Genomic DNA, 13,762 nt, shown 5'->3' on the forward strand with positions numbered 1-13,762 from the left:
AGCATGTTTCAGCCAGATAATTACATTGCCATTGTGTTACCGGCCCAAAGCTCAGACATGGTACACACACCACATCCCAGCCGTCTCCCAAGCCCTCCCCACTAGGATCACTCCCTAAACACCGCAAGCACACCACACAGTCATCCACCGCCCCCCACCCCATCACTTTGACCTCGCTATATATAACCAGCACTTCTCAGCTGCTACAGCCTCCCGCAGAAGCTCACACATTTTCCCCAGGAACAGTTGTTTCTCTTTTCTCACTGTCTCCTTTCCACTCTGGCTTCTTTTTTCTGTCTTTTCCATTGAGCAGAACCACATACACAACCCCCAACTAGCTTTCAGGCACACGACCAATGCAATCTAAGTATTTAGCTATGTTGAGAATTTTCAACAACTAACTGTATTGACAGGGCATTGTAATTGTTAGAAAATGGTTCATACAGGAAGATTAATGTGAACATGTTTGTATGATACCATATATCTCAAAGGGGTTTTCTTTCTCTTTACCCCCCACCCAGTGCTAAATGATGGCCATGAGTGGATTGGCTTTTTGTTAAATATTTCCGAAAGGTTCTTCTGTTTGATTTCAGTATGAAGCCAATGGACTATGTAGATGTGTAGAGAGATGTCTGAGTTTTATCTATTCTGTGAGTTGTAGGTATGATACAATGCAGCACTTCCAAAGCTTACTGCACCCAGGCCCAGGATCAGGAGTCCTGCCAGGAAACAGTGCTGCCAGGGAGCAGTGATTGACATTTCAGTTAATACTGTGGGTGCATGGGTGGGTGGGTAATGATGAACTAGCTACAACTTCTGTCTGCTGTGGCTTGAGGTGGGGATGTGTGCTCTGTGCACCACGGTGGTTTGAGAGTTGCAATTCTTTCTGAGGCAGTATTAGAAGGGAAGGAAAAAGCTGTCAATGCCCAGCCCCCCAAGCCCTTAGTCCCAACCCAGGCCTTGCAGACCTTGAGGCACCATCAAGTGGCAAGAAAGAGAGAGAGATTTAATACTCTGCGATTTGAGTCTCCTCTAGAAAAGTCTGTCTCTGCAAATCTGTTTAGAGACTTGTCTGGAAGCATCTGTTGGGACCATAATTTTGCGAGGTTCGCTTTACACATAGACATATCCAGTTCCTTAGACATTGACTGGGTCTGCTGGGTTATGGCAGAACGTGCAGGCAGCTCAGAGGAACTAGCTCTCAGTTCTCTTCGTGTCATTACGGTAATTCCCAGGTTTACATCTGTGCGCGCGCACTCAGCCCTGTGTGTGCTGGAGAGATCGGGTAAATCAGTAGCACGCGGGCCAAATAAAGTCTTGTTTTCCTAGAGCTTTGGACCTTACAAGCAGCAGCATTAGGAGGGAGAATGCCAGGCAAGGTGGAGGCCAACCTGTTGTGGGTCATTTTCCATAGATTGGATCCAGAGCACAGAGACAGAAGAAGGATATTCAAGGACACTTCATGGCCTTATAGCTCTGATTTTATAGAAATGAAATTATCAGCAATCACCAATACTCTAGAATAGAATGTTTAACACTCCACCAACAGCCTGCTGTTACTAACAGCAAGATCTAACAATCAAAGACCGAATTCTCTGGAAATGTGTGAAACAGGGGAAAAGGGAGAGGAAAAAAAATTTGTCTTCTTCCTTGTTATCAGACAACACTCAGCCTTGCCCTCTTATTTGCAATACTATGTGAAGGCTTAAAGGCTGAAATCAAGAGGCCGTTTGCCTCAAATGCGGAGCAGAAACATGTATTAGTTGTTTTTGTTGTTGCCCCAGGGCAGTAATATTTATGCCGATGATTTTTATAGGTGGATAATATAAGTTTGGAAAGGGACAATTTCTTTTTTGTTATAGAATGCCTCAAAAAGTCTTATCCACGGCTGTGTCTCAGACATCAAGTTCAAATTCTTTAGGAACAGATTTTAATATTTCCTAAAACATAATTAGTTATCCAGAGTTTCACATGACAATAAATAAATAGTCTGACTTAAAGTGGGTAAAACTAAAGGGTTTTGGCCTATTTGAATTTTTAAGGAAACTCTTTCATGAGACACCTTAATCGAAGTAGTCCATCTAACAGGTTCTGTAAAATCTCTTACTGATAATTCTATATTGAAATATTTTCTTTTGAATATCTTATAAACTAGATATATGTGTGTAAGATAGAAACATATGTGTATATACTTTTATACACACATATATACATAGACATCTGTGTGCAATCAGTATTAGATGCAGATTTTATCTGGGAGGCAAGAGTTCTCTTTATCAAGTCCCTTTGCCTGACACATTAATGTTTATGTTTTATTTATATTTTGGGCAGAGCACTAATAGTGATCAATTTATGTTCAAATGTCTTGCAAATAACAAAAATAAATAAAACAGGAAAATGGATTTAAATCTCACCCTTTCCAAAACTTTGCTACAACTCATAATAACAAGGGTAATATATGCTTAGAAAGCAGAGATGAAATGGGAAACATTATCAAGCATGGAGAGGCACAGGAGCCCAAGAACATGCCTTGATGCCCACCAAGTTGGGCATTAGTTCACTATCAAAGAGAAATGCAGCCGGCCACTTCAGCTATGGCTTCAGCTGAGGCAAAAGACTGTGCTGCCAAGTTGCTGAGCCTGCTCTTTCTCCATTCCTCTGAGATTCATTAAAGAAAGTTCAGAAATACAACTACATGAGGTGAGGATAAGGGCACATGCAAACCTCCTTCAATAAAACGTACTTTTGTCTGCTCCCATCTATATCCAATTCCTTCAGCTTGAGTGGACAAACTTTGTAGAGAGGGTGACTGAAAATAGGGTACCCCTTCTAGAAGCAACTGGCTGATGAAGCATCAGAAAACTTTTTGTGCTCCAAGTTGAGGTAAGCTTTCAAATTGGGCCCCACAGAGGGTGGTCTGAAGCCTCAGAAACGCAACTGCACAAGGAGGAACTCGCCAGCCAGGAAGGCATGGAGAGCCAGAGAAACACGGTGTCCAGCGTTCCCTAACCAGGATCTAGCCGAGCAGAGAAAACATTCAGCCTAGTCCTTCGCGGTTACCAGTGTCTCACTTTCCTTCCTTTGAAAAGAAAGCCCTAGTTGAACTAAACCAGCCAGCCACCCATGCTTAAGAATTATATCATCTCACGTTCTCATCTCCCAATGGGCTTCCTAGTTCTCCACAAATAAAATCGTCTACTCACTCTGCTTCCTCGCTCTAATAATTGGGGGGTGGGGAGCAGGGAAGGGAGAGCGAGGTCTGGAGACATACGATCAGAATTCAAGGCAGCTTCTCAGAACTCTCTTGTTTATAGAAAATGAATGTCTGCCTGGCTTGCTTTTAGTTCAGAAAAGGGGTCAGTCTTTATCAGCACGGTTCATACAGATCCTGGATTTTTTTTTTCCCTTATCTTAAATTGACCCGCTTTTAAGATAAAGACATAATAGAGAAAGCATTGACCTTACCTGGTCCCTAATGAGTTGGAAGTCAGAAAACCCCGGCTCTCCTTTCCTCTTATGTGGATCGCCTGAGAAGAGACTCGCGCTACCTTTTGTGCACTCGTGCCTTGAGATAGCCCCTCACCGACGCTTGGACGCGGTGAGCGCGCTGACTGCTGGGCGGCCTCTACAGTCTGATAATTCCTCCCTGCGGCCTCAAAATTGGAGTCTTGGATGCCAGACCAAGGCACTGTTACTAGAGCTCCCTAGCCCTGGCCCAGGAAGATTTAACACCTCTTAGAAGGCTCCCGAGCAAGTCTTTCCCTATGAAAGGCCAAACTCTAAGCTTCGGGAAGAAACCTCCTACAAGGACGCTGGGCTGGAGCGCCCGGGGCCTCCGAGTCTCCTGGAGGACGCGCCCAGAGCGTTTCTAGCGGAGACTGCCCGGGCTTGGCTCGGATTTCAGTCGCGGGGCCCCAGGCTACTTCCCACCGGGCCAGCAGCAGGGCCGAGCCGCTGCCCTGTTGGCTGAGGCATTCCCTGCCCCCACCCGCCTCCTGGCCTTGAGGACCGCAGTGTGTGCCCTTCTTGGTAGCGGCAGGAGCCGGGTATCCCTGTCTCCCCTGCTCAGAGCATCTCTGTTTCGCTCTTCGCCCCGCTCCTGAGCCTGGCCCAGTCCCTGACCCCCTAGCTAGCTGAGAGAGCTGATTTCCTTCCTCTCCTGCCCACAGCTCCCAGTTCCCAGGCTGGGGCCAGGGTGGGGAGCCGCTTTAGGATGCTAAACATCAAACAAGCCCAGCCTGGGGTTTCAGGGCCCGAAGCCACTAGAGCGGCTCTCCAAGGCTCTCGAGAAAGTCCTCGTGTTTACATGGCGAAGTGGGGGTGGGGAGAGGAGGAAGGGGGGGTGCAGTGTGCAAAGTCTCCCCCACTCCTCGCAGCCGGTTGGGGCCTAAGGATGGGTAGGGTACTTTGACGGAGCCAAAGCTTCGCGGTGATCTCGGGGCGAACTGTACTGCTCCCAAACCTCGGAAGCCTCCAAGCACCTCAGCGCCAGGCGCATCCTCGGTATGCTGATTTCTCGGGGAGGGGAGGCCAGAAATTGGGCAGGAGTTGTTGGGCACAAGTTGATGTAGGAGATTCCAGGGAAGGAGGCCGGCCGGCTTTCCAGAAGCCGACGGTGCTGTAGGGGCGGAAAGTGTCCCCGGGCTGCGGAACCCTCTTGCACTGCGCCCTGCGCGCACCTATTTCCCTAATGAAACGCTTCAGATTGCGTTCTAGGTCTCTACCTGTAGCTGCGACAAGTCACCCAGCCGGGAGCGGGAGCGGGAGCAGATGGAGCCCTTGTGATTGACGGCGAGAGAGAGGCCTAGGTCCTGTTTGTCTCGGTCCGTAAACCCAACTGAGTTCACCTTTCCCCGGGACAAGTAAACAAACTTCAAACTAAACCGACTCTAGACAGCAAGGAGAAGAATGTATTTGATGGAAACTCCATCCAGTGCAAACGTGATTAAGACCAGGGGTACCACAGCTTACTAAAATAGTGATTCCCAAGGGCTGGCTCCCTGCTAGAATGGGGAGCGGGGCAGCTGCCCGGACCATAGCCGGACACCGCCAGCTCGGTCCCCGCCCGGGCTTGGGCTAGGCTGGGGCAGGTTAAGTGAGGATCCTGTGGGATCCGGACCTAGAGCCAAACAGCAGCTGCAGTATCCACGTCCCCTGTCCGCTCGGCGGGAGCTGGATGCCTTAGCCACCTACACTCCCTGCCCTGAAACCATAGCTGGCCATTCCAACGCAAGTGGTCAAACTTTACGGGTTTTTGTTTATTTGTTTTCCAAAATGTGAGACTTGCTAAAATCTCCCTTCCCAGCCTTCCAACCAGGACACTCACTGGACCCAACTCTCCTCTTTGGAATCTTCGAGTCCCTCTGGATATTGGAAACCGTGTCTCTGCAGTCAGGCCCAGGGAGAAAGCCGGGCCTAGCCCCCAGTCTTAAGGCATCACGCCAGAGGAGCCTCCAGGAAGTCAACAAAGAGGACTGCTGGGTCCAGAGCGAGGACTCTGGTCAGTCTACTTTCCTAACAAGCTCTCGGTGGGGGATCTGGAGGGAGGGCTTAGGAAGAGATGAAGACAATGAAATGAAAGAGGAGAAGAGAGGGACAAGAAAAAGAAAAGTTGAAAATCTAGGTGAGAAGTGAATATATGCCAAATAAGAACCAATTGCTCATAATCCAGTACTTCCAGGCCTAGAGGAAAGTACTGGGAGGGGCATATGCTGCAGCTCGCTCAGCAGCCTTTCCCTGCCTCAAAGATTTAGCAAGAGTGACCCAGAAAGAGCAACAGCCCATCCAGAGACTACGATTTTTTCTGTGTTCAAACCATTCCTTTTTTCCTCCCTCTCATCCCTAATGGAGCTCCCAACACAAACACTGAACGCTGAGGAGACCAGGAAATTAGAGGTTGGAAGAAAGGAATCAAAATGATTTTTTTTTTTTCCGCTTGGCCTGGGAGGTAGTGGCCAGGAAGTGAAGAACTGGAAACAGGAGAAAGATTCATTTCTACAAAAATTTAGGAACCCAGTGCAAAAAAGAGTGAAATCTCAGCTCCTGAAGTCCTTCCTGGGACATCCTCAGGCCTGTCAGGTAGTTTTACTCCATTAGAGGCCAAAAGAGCCCAAAGCAGCAGTGGCTGAGGTGTCTGCTACTGGTCCCCAAGAGGGCATCCCTGTTTTAGGGCAGAAACAGAACCCCAGAATGACTTCCTCACTTTCTAAAACAGCCTCCCAACGAATTCTGTGAAGGCTACGGAATAAAGGTTCAATGTTCAAATCTATGGAGGTGATCCATTCACTAAAAACCAGAACTCATTTAGAGTTATTTAAAATGGTTGTCTTCTCTCACTGTTTTAAAACGTTGGCTTAGCTTTGTGAGACCACAGTAGACAGCAGACAGTTCTGAAGCTCTTACCAACAGAAGTCTGACTCTGAAAATGAATCTTTTGGTCTCTTTCTCTTCCTCCCCCCCTCTCCCTCTTGGTGGAAGTAGTTTGGCATTTCTGTCCTCCACTGCAGTCTCAGGACTGCTCAAGATTTGGTTCCACACAGTTTCTGAGGCAGAACAAAACTTCCTCTTCCCGTGGGGCAAGGACTCTAGGCCTGGCCTCTTTACCTCCTTAACCGGTTCAGAATCCTTTGAACTCAAACCCAAACAATTTGAATCTCATCAGACCAAAGACAAGATCCTCCCAAACTGCTCCCCCCACCCCACAAAAAGCCATTTAAAGCCAAATCAAAACCAAACAAAAAGGAGGGTTTTAATCAGAAAAAGAATCTTTTTAATTTGTATAATTTATTAGAAGCTTCTTAGGAACTATATTTAAGCCAAATATCTACATAAGTTACAACAGAAAGACTGACGCCGCAAATACCAAACTGCCAAATAATATACACAGATTTGTCAATGCCCATAAAAAATGTGAAGGGCTGGGGACTGGAAGTGGTTTTTCTTTTTACAACAAATGTACAGATTACTAAAACCTAGGCATTTAGTCCAACTTTTGACAGCGTTTTACAGCTACAAGTTCACATCAAACATAACAGTTTTTGCGGAGGGACGGTCGTGGCTGAGCCTAGGCGACCAGAGGGCGCCGGGGAGGGGGCACTTCCTTTGTGTCAGTGACAAGTGGGTTGTGTCGAAGACTCTTTGCTCTCCCCAACTCCCGTCCTCCCTTCTTTTAAAAAAAAAAATATCCTGGTATTTACAAGCCAGTGTACTTTGCTGGCAGAGTGTGCCCAGAGTGAAGTTTGGTCTTTCGAGTCCAGAGCCATGTCAGCACAGAGCCCTCTCCAATCTGTGTCCTGCCCTAGGGTGGGAAACCCATTTGAATCACCAAAAAAGACACCCTCAAAGTTGTTTTATGCCCATATCTATTTAAAGATTCCTTAAGAAATTGGATGCGCTTGGTCGTTTTTGTTTTCTTTCTTTCTGTCTTTTTTTTTTTTTTTTTAACCCACATATTTTACGGGCAAAAAAAAGAAAGACGTCCAGCAATTTGGCCTTTGTGGTTTTTTGTTGTTGTTGTTCCGTGGTCAAAACGCGGTCAGGTTCTTAAGAAAAGTCGAAGCGCGTGGAGCAGCGGCGGATGGTGGTCTGTGTGGCGGGCAGAAGGGAAGCGATGAGGCAGAGCGCTGGGCTAGGGCCAGCCCGGCGTCCTCTCACCAGGTCCGACCATATAGCAAGGTGGAGCAGGACATGGTACCATAGTCCGAGCCCGAGGAGTTCAGGTGGGACAGGCTGGAGACCTGGCCCTGCAGCGCCGCGGGGCTGGCGGCATGGTGCGCCAGGTCCGGAGACTGGCCTGCACTGCCCGGCTGGTGGCCCGGGTGTGCACCAAGGCCGGCGCCACCGCTGCCCACGGAGATGGCAGCTGCCGCCGCCTGCGCGGCCTGCGCCTGCTGTTGCGCCTGCTGCTGCGCGTGGCCTTGTAGGCTGGCGGCGCCTGGCGCGGGGGCACCCGCCTGGCAGGGTTTGCCGTCTTTCACCAGGACTGGCACGGCCACACGGCGCGGCGACTGCTGCTGAGCCTGTTGCTGCTGCGGGCACCCGGCGCCCCCGCCGCCCCCGCCGCCTCCGCTGTCCTGCTGGAGTTGCTGCTGAGCCGCCTTGTCCTTGGCCTGGCGCTTCATTTTGTAGCGGTGGTTCTGGAACCAGATCTTGACCTGCGTGGGGGTCAGGTGGATCATGCTAGCCAGGTGCTCGCGCTCTGGCGCCGACAGGTACTTCTGTTGCTTGAAGCGTCGCTCCAGCTCATACACCTGCGCCTGCGAGAAGAGCACCCGGCGCTTCCTGCGCGGCGCGCTTGGCAGCGGGGCCATGTTCTTGCTCACATCCCCCAGCGAGCCCAGGCCGCCCATGCCGCTCATGTTCATGCCGCTCGCCGGGCCCATGAAGCGGGAGACTGTAAGCGACAAACGCACAGCGTCGGCCGGGGCCAGGCCGGGCCAGGCCACCCCAGTTTTCCGCGCCATTGGCCGGCCCGGCCCGCCCCAACCCAACGGCGCCCTCCTGACCCAGGCAGCCTAGCGCTCGGCCCCAAGAGGCCCATCCTCCGGGGACTGCCAGCGTCTGCTCCAGGCGGTGCCGTCGAGGGCTGCACTGGAGCGCTCACAGCCCCAACCCTAGCTGCCCACCCTCAGTCTCAGTTCCCTTTTTCGAACCAATAGGCGCAGTGGCGAAAAGGCCGCTTCTGCTCCTTTAGTGCCTGCCCAGCCCAGGTCAGAGCAGTGGGATTAGCTGGCCAAAGGCGGCGAACTGGGCTCAGGCCCGGAGCTGGGGTCCCACGGTAGACCCCAATTTAGAGAGGTTAGGAGAGGGAGTGTTGAATTCCAAAAGCTGGAGCCCCCAGATGCTTTGCCTCTTGGCTTCTTTCCTGTCGGCCCGAGTGAGGGCACCTGCTCAGCCCCTCAGAGTTCCCTCCCGAACTGCAAGTCTCCCACCTGCCCAGACTCCGCTAGAGAGAGGGCCGGGCCGGGCGCTCGAGTGCCTCCCAACAAGGCAGCGTCCCTCCCGGCCCGGCCTGGCCTCTCCGCGCCCTGCTCCCTGAGCTCGGGGTCGCTTCCCTGGGCTCCCCGAGGTCTTCTGAGCGGAGCAGAGCTGCCAGTCCACCGCGCCTAGGAGACACCGAGTGCCCGCATCTGACCGCAGGACCCCAGCGCTACCAATTGCCTGTTCTTGGACCCCTAGACGAGCAGAGGGAAGCATCCCCAGCTCCCACACCCTAGTCCTTGGCGCCGCTGCCGGGCCGCCCACCCTGATGCCTAGGGCGCAGCCTGCCGGCGCGGCGCCTTCTGGACGGCTCTCTCCGCACCTCCTGAGTTCAGCCCGCGGCCCCGCAGTGGGGCGGCCTCACTTACTGGCGGCGGGGAAGCGCGGGTCTGGGTTGGCGCCGTACCATCCGGGGCCAGAGGCGCTGTTCCTCATGGTGTCCTGGTACGGCGGCAGCTCGCTCATGTTGCCCAGGTTGCCGTTGCAGTAGCCCCCCACCGCGGAGTGCGAGAGCTGGGGCACCCCCGCCGCCGTCATGTGGTAGGCGGCGGTGACGGCGCCGTGGTGCCCCACGGCGTGCTGCTGCATGGCCGCGGCCGGCGGTGCCGCCTGGCCCTGCCTGTACGCCGCCAGCGGAGCCCCGAGGCCGCCGCCCTCCATGCCCACTTTCTTGTAGCTTTCCTCCAGGGGACTCAAGATGTCAGACACTGAGAACGGAGTCGTGTGCTTTGGACTCATCGACATGATTCGGCGGCGGCTGGAGGAGGAAGGAAGAGGAGGAAAAAAAAGGGAGAGGGGGAAGGCGAAGCCTCGCTGCTTTTTTTTTCTCCCTTTGCCAAATATTCTGGTGTTACCTTAACGCCGATCTTGTTGGATGTACACGTAACGGAGTGGACCGAGTCCTCCTTAATTGGCTTGAGTGGAGGCTCGGGGGCTGCCTCGCGTTTGTTTTAGCCCGGCGCCAGGTTTTAGGCAGCCACCAGAGGCGGGGCGTAAGCGCTAAAGCAACAAGACAATAGAAGCCTACATCTTGCCCGAGATAATTAGCTTACATGCTGATGACAAGGTAAACACCTTTAAGTTTCACTTGTCAGGATTTTTAGGTCTCAAAGAGAGAGAGAGAGGCAGAGACGAGACCCAAAGCATTTCCCCCCTCCCTTAGACACCCCCACCCCCATTTTTTGTGGGGTACCAGTGGCGCACGGGGAGGAGGTGGAGAGGAGGGGAAGGAGGAGGGAGCCGAGAGCGGGGAGGGCAGGAGGTGGGGTGGAGGAGTAACAGAGGAGGAGAGATGGTTGGGAGGAAGGAAGGTAAATGCTGCTTTGCAACCAACTTGCGGAGTTACAAAGTGGAACCACTTTCCAATTCGGTCGGGGTTCCCCTGGCGGGGACAGGTCTTTAGGAGGAGGGGGCCGAGGGACGGGGTGGGGGTTTCACCTGAGCCTGCCGGGGCTGCTCCTCCCTCCCGCCGCGGCCTCCCAGCCCCGCGCCTTCCCACTGCCTCCGGACCACATCGGGCTTCGCTGCGCTGAGCCCCAGTCGCCACCAAATGAGCGAGCGAGTCTGGGGACGAACCCTGGGGCCGCACCGTTGGTCTACGTGTCTGTCAGTCTGTCTGCCTCTCTTCTGCCGCCGTCAGAGGGACACCTCTGCTCCCCGCCCCCTTTCCTTCTACCCAAGAGACTCCGAGAGGGCGGAGGGGGCGCTGAGTAGGGGATCGACTGCCTCCCGGAGGCTGTCCCGGATCCCCAAGCCACCACCCGCCCCCACAGCTCAGGGGTTTTTCTGTGGGCCACCACCCCCAACGCGCCTCCCCCCAGCTCTTTCCCCACCCCCACCCCCGGCCGAGCAAATACTGCACTGGCCCCCTGAGCTGGGAGCATGGGAAGGGGTCTAACGGGAGGGTCCGTCACTGAAGTTGCCCCACCTCGAACAAACCTGGTGTCCCTGACCCTTGCCCATCTCCCAGACACGCGGGGTTCTGGGGCTGGAGTTGACTTTCCGAGGACATCACAGCCCCACCACCCGAGCCCAGAGCCACGCTGTTTTCCCCTCTGATGCTTCTGGGAGAGCACGGGCAGGGAGCGGCGTGAGTGCCCGCCAGTCCGTAGCCGGGCGGAAAGCAGCCTGAACCCCGGCGGCTGGAGCGCTGGCCAGGAGGGGGCGAATGCCGAGGTGCAAGCAGCCTGGCGGGCGGGAGGCTGGGCTGAGGCTTGCCTCCGCCCGGAGCTCAGCCATGCAAAAGTGCACTTGCTTCCCGGGAATAACCAAATATCTTTGTTTAAAGTGGTGGCGTAAATGGCCAGTCGCTTTGTGGCCACGCTGGATATTAGTAGATGAGGATCATTCTGCTTCAATTGGGCGCCTCTCATCCGACGAGCAAGAAACTGCTTAGGAGGAAGTGGGTTTCCTGTCTGCGCGTTCCCAGGCTTCAAGTGTGGGCCCCGAGCCTTGAGGGTCCTTGGGCGCCTGGCGAGGGGGAGCTGTGGGCTGCACTCTCCAGCGGGGCCGGGGGCGTCCCCCACACGTTACTCCCGCCAAGCCGGGGCCTGCAGCCTAGTCGACTACCGAGTGGAGCCCTGCACCGCGCAGATTTTGAGACCGACTCCGGTTTTTGTCCTCGTATTTTAAACGTTTTTATTATTGTTTTTGTTTGGCTTTCTCTCTGGCTGTTTAGCCTCCTCTCCGCGCCAGTGACTGGGAGGGCGGAGCGCTCCCCGGCGGAGCCTGGCAGGTGCCTCCAAGACACCCGCACCGGCCAAGGAGCTTCTTGAATTTAGTTTTTGTTTTCACATTTTCTCTCCCTTCCGTGTAGAAAGGGAGTTCCTGTTGATGAACAGGCAGTTTTGAGCTACTTAATTCATCCAGGTTTCTTTTATTATTACTATTATTAATAGCAATTATGGTACAGAAAGTTTTGTTTTTAAAGATTTCAGCCCTCTCCTTGAAGAGTGCTCTGTATTCCCTCAATATAAAGCCAACGTCTACGCTAACATTCTCTTTTCTCATCGCCTACCTTCCTTACCAGCGGAAAGAAAGAGCAGGGCACCTACTGCCCTCCCACCTGGACCCGGGTTTCCGTGCCGCCCCCATGGCAGCGCTGGGGAGAACACCCTGGGTTTGCGCAGGGAGACGCGCTCGCCGCTTCTGCTGCGAAAGACCAGCGTGAAGCCCTGCTACTTGCCCTTCCTTCCTAGGGGGTTCTCTTGGGGGCGCTCTCAGGACCCGACGAACTGCGCCTTGGTCACTGTGGTGTCTACGCAAGGAGAGGAGACAACGCTGGGCTTCACTGAACCACAGAGAACTGGCAACGCTGAATACAGACCTTGTTTGCAGGCTCGACCCGGGCGGGCCTGCGTCCCGAATGGGGTCTGATTGCGAAGGCGGGGTGGATTTCCCAGTTACCCAGCTTCTTTCTCTCACTCGCCATTATTTTATAGTTGTTGGTAAATTTAAGAAACACCAAGTGTAGAATGCTGTACATCTCTCCCAGTCTCAACGCCATTTAGAAGTGGAGATCACTCTTCATAAGGTTTTTGTGAGATTCAAGTAAGATGGAGCACATCAAAGTGCTTTGAAAGCTTTGAATGTTTTTCAGCTCGGTGCCAGCACTGGAGATTGCCTTAGTTATTATCATGATTATCCCCACCCCCTCTCTAGGTCCCCAGACTTCAGTAAGAGTTGGATGAATCTTCCACAGCCCCTGGGTCCTGTCTCCTCGGCCTTCGTCCCTTGGCAGCTTTTCAGCCTCTCAGCAGGTCACAGGTGCATGTGGCTGGCAGCTCCCTGGCCTCCAGCTGGGAGAGTCCCAGGGCAACCGGGCCTGCAGCTCTGGAGGAAGCCCCCGCCCTGCCGTTCTGGACCAGTAACCCCCTCCCCAGAACCGCGCAGCAGGTGGCGAGTCTGGGAGCTGAACTGGAGCGGAGCTCGCAGTGGCTGGGGCGGGCAAAGGCTCGCGCTTCCCTCTGGGGCGCAACTGGGACTGCGCTTCAACCTCTGTCTGCAGGCGTGCTTCTCGCGCTCGCCAGCAAGCTCTCGTCTTCGCCTCGCCTGGGCCTTTGCAGAGCCCTGCCGCCCAAGCTCCAGCGCCTCTCCTACCCCAGCCCCTTCTCAACACGCAGCTGTGCCTTCTTCCCCAGGACCGCTGCACCTCCAAGAATAAGCCTGGAGACTGAGGCGCCTTGTGGGGAAGAGGAGGATATCTGTATCCCCGAGCTTATCCAAGCAAAGGCCTTGAGAGTCTCTCCCATGGCCCGAAACACCTCCTTCTGATCTAGGAGCATTCTTTCTTTCTGCCTGGAGGGGTCTTGCAGGGCCCCTTCTGAGCTGCTTTCTCAGGCACCATCGGATTCATCCTAAATAGGGCAGACCCCGGCTAAACCAGTAATTTTTTTCCCCCATGAATACGAAGAACCCCAATTCCACTTCTCGAAGTATGCATGTCTTCCTTTATTCCACAACTAACTCGCTCCCGGGTGGAGTGGGCACAATGCGGAGTGATCAGGGCAGGGTAGTGCCCAACGCTGGCCCCTCGCGGAGCTTTCCCTGACGTGGCCTCACACGGTCTCTGCCTCAATTCCGACCACACTCTGCTTTGCTGGCTGGGGCTCGGCCGGGAATACGAGGGGGCGCAGGCCCAGGCTCGGCCCTAGACGCGCGGAATCGCCGTCAGCGTTTGCTCACACCAGCGTGGCCACGGGGACACTTCCTTCTCTCCCTCTAGTGTCACTTTGCGAGACAACAGAGGGCTCATACAGAAGGGTAATTCTGGTCTGTAGCTTGG

General features: G+C 53.8%; 1 protein-coding gene across 27 annotated transcripts in view; it reads right to left on the reverse strand.

Annotated features, from left to right (window-relative positions):
• NKX2-1 (NK2 homeobox 1) overlaps positions 1 to 11,556 on the reverse strand; it is a 46,317-nt gene extending 34,761 nt beyond the window's left edge. For 25 of the 27 annotated variants that reach the window (XM_074393399.1, XM_074393391.1, XM_010334937.3 and 22 more), the window contains exons 1-3: positions 10,918 to 11,556; positions 9,348 to 9,736; positions 3,466 to 8,392 (exon numbers count right to left, since the gene is read on the reverse strand). In XM_074393399.1, coding sequence (XP_074249500.1) covers positions 7,650 to 8,392; positions 9,348 to 9,736; positions 10,918 to 11,351 — 1,566 coding nt within the window. In that variant the 5' untranslated portion in view covers positions 11,352 to 11,556 and the 3' untranslated portion in view covers positions 3,466 to 7,649. Of the gene's footprint in view, positions 1 to 3,465; positions 8,393 to 9,347; positions 9,737 to 9,833; positions 9,979 to 10,416 lie in introns of all 27 variants that reach the window. The other 2 variants (XM_010334941.2, XM_010334938.2) reach the window with 2 other exon arrangements.
• Positions 11,557 to 13,762: the final 2,206 nt, after the last annotated feature.

Source organism: Saimiri boliviensis, chromosome 2, assembly GCF_048565385.1.
Source record: "Saimiri boliviensis isolate mSaiBol1 chromosome 2, mSaiBol1.pri, whole genome shotgun sequence".
In the NCBI taxonomy this organism is placed as follows: Eukaryota; Metazoa; Chordata; class Mammalia; order Primates; family Cebidae; genus Saimiri; species Saimiri boliviensis.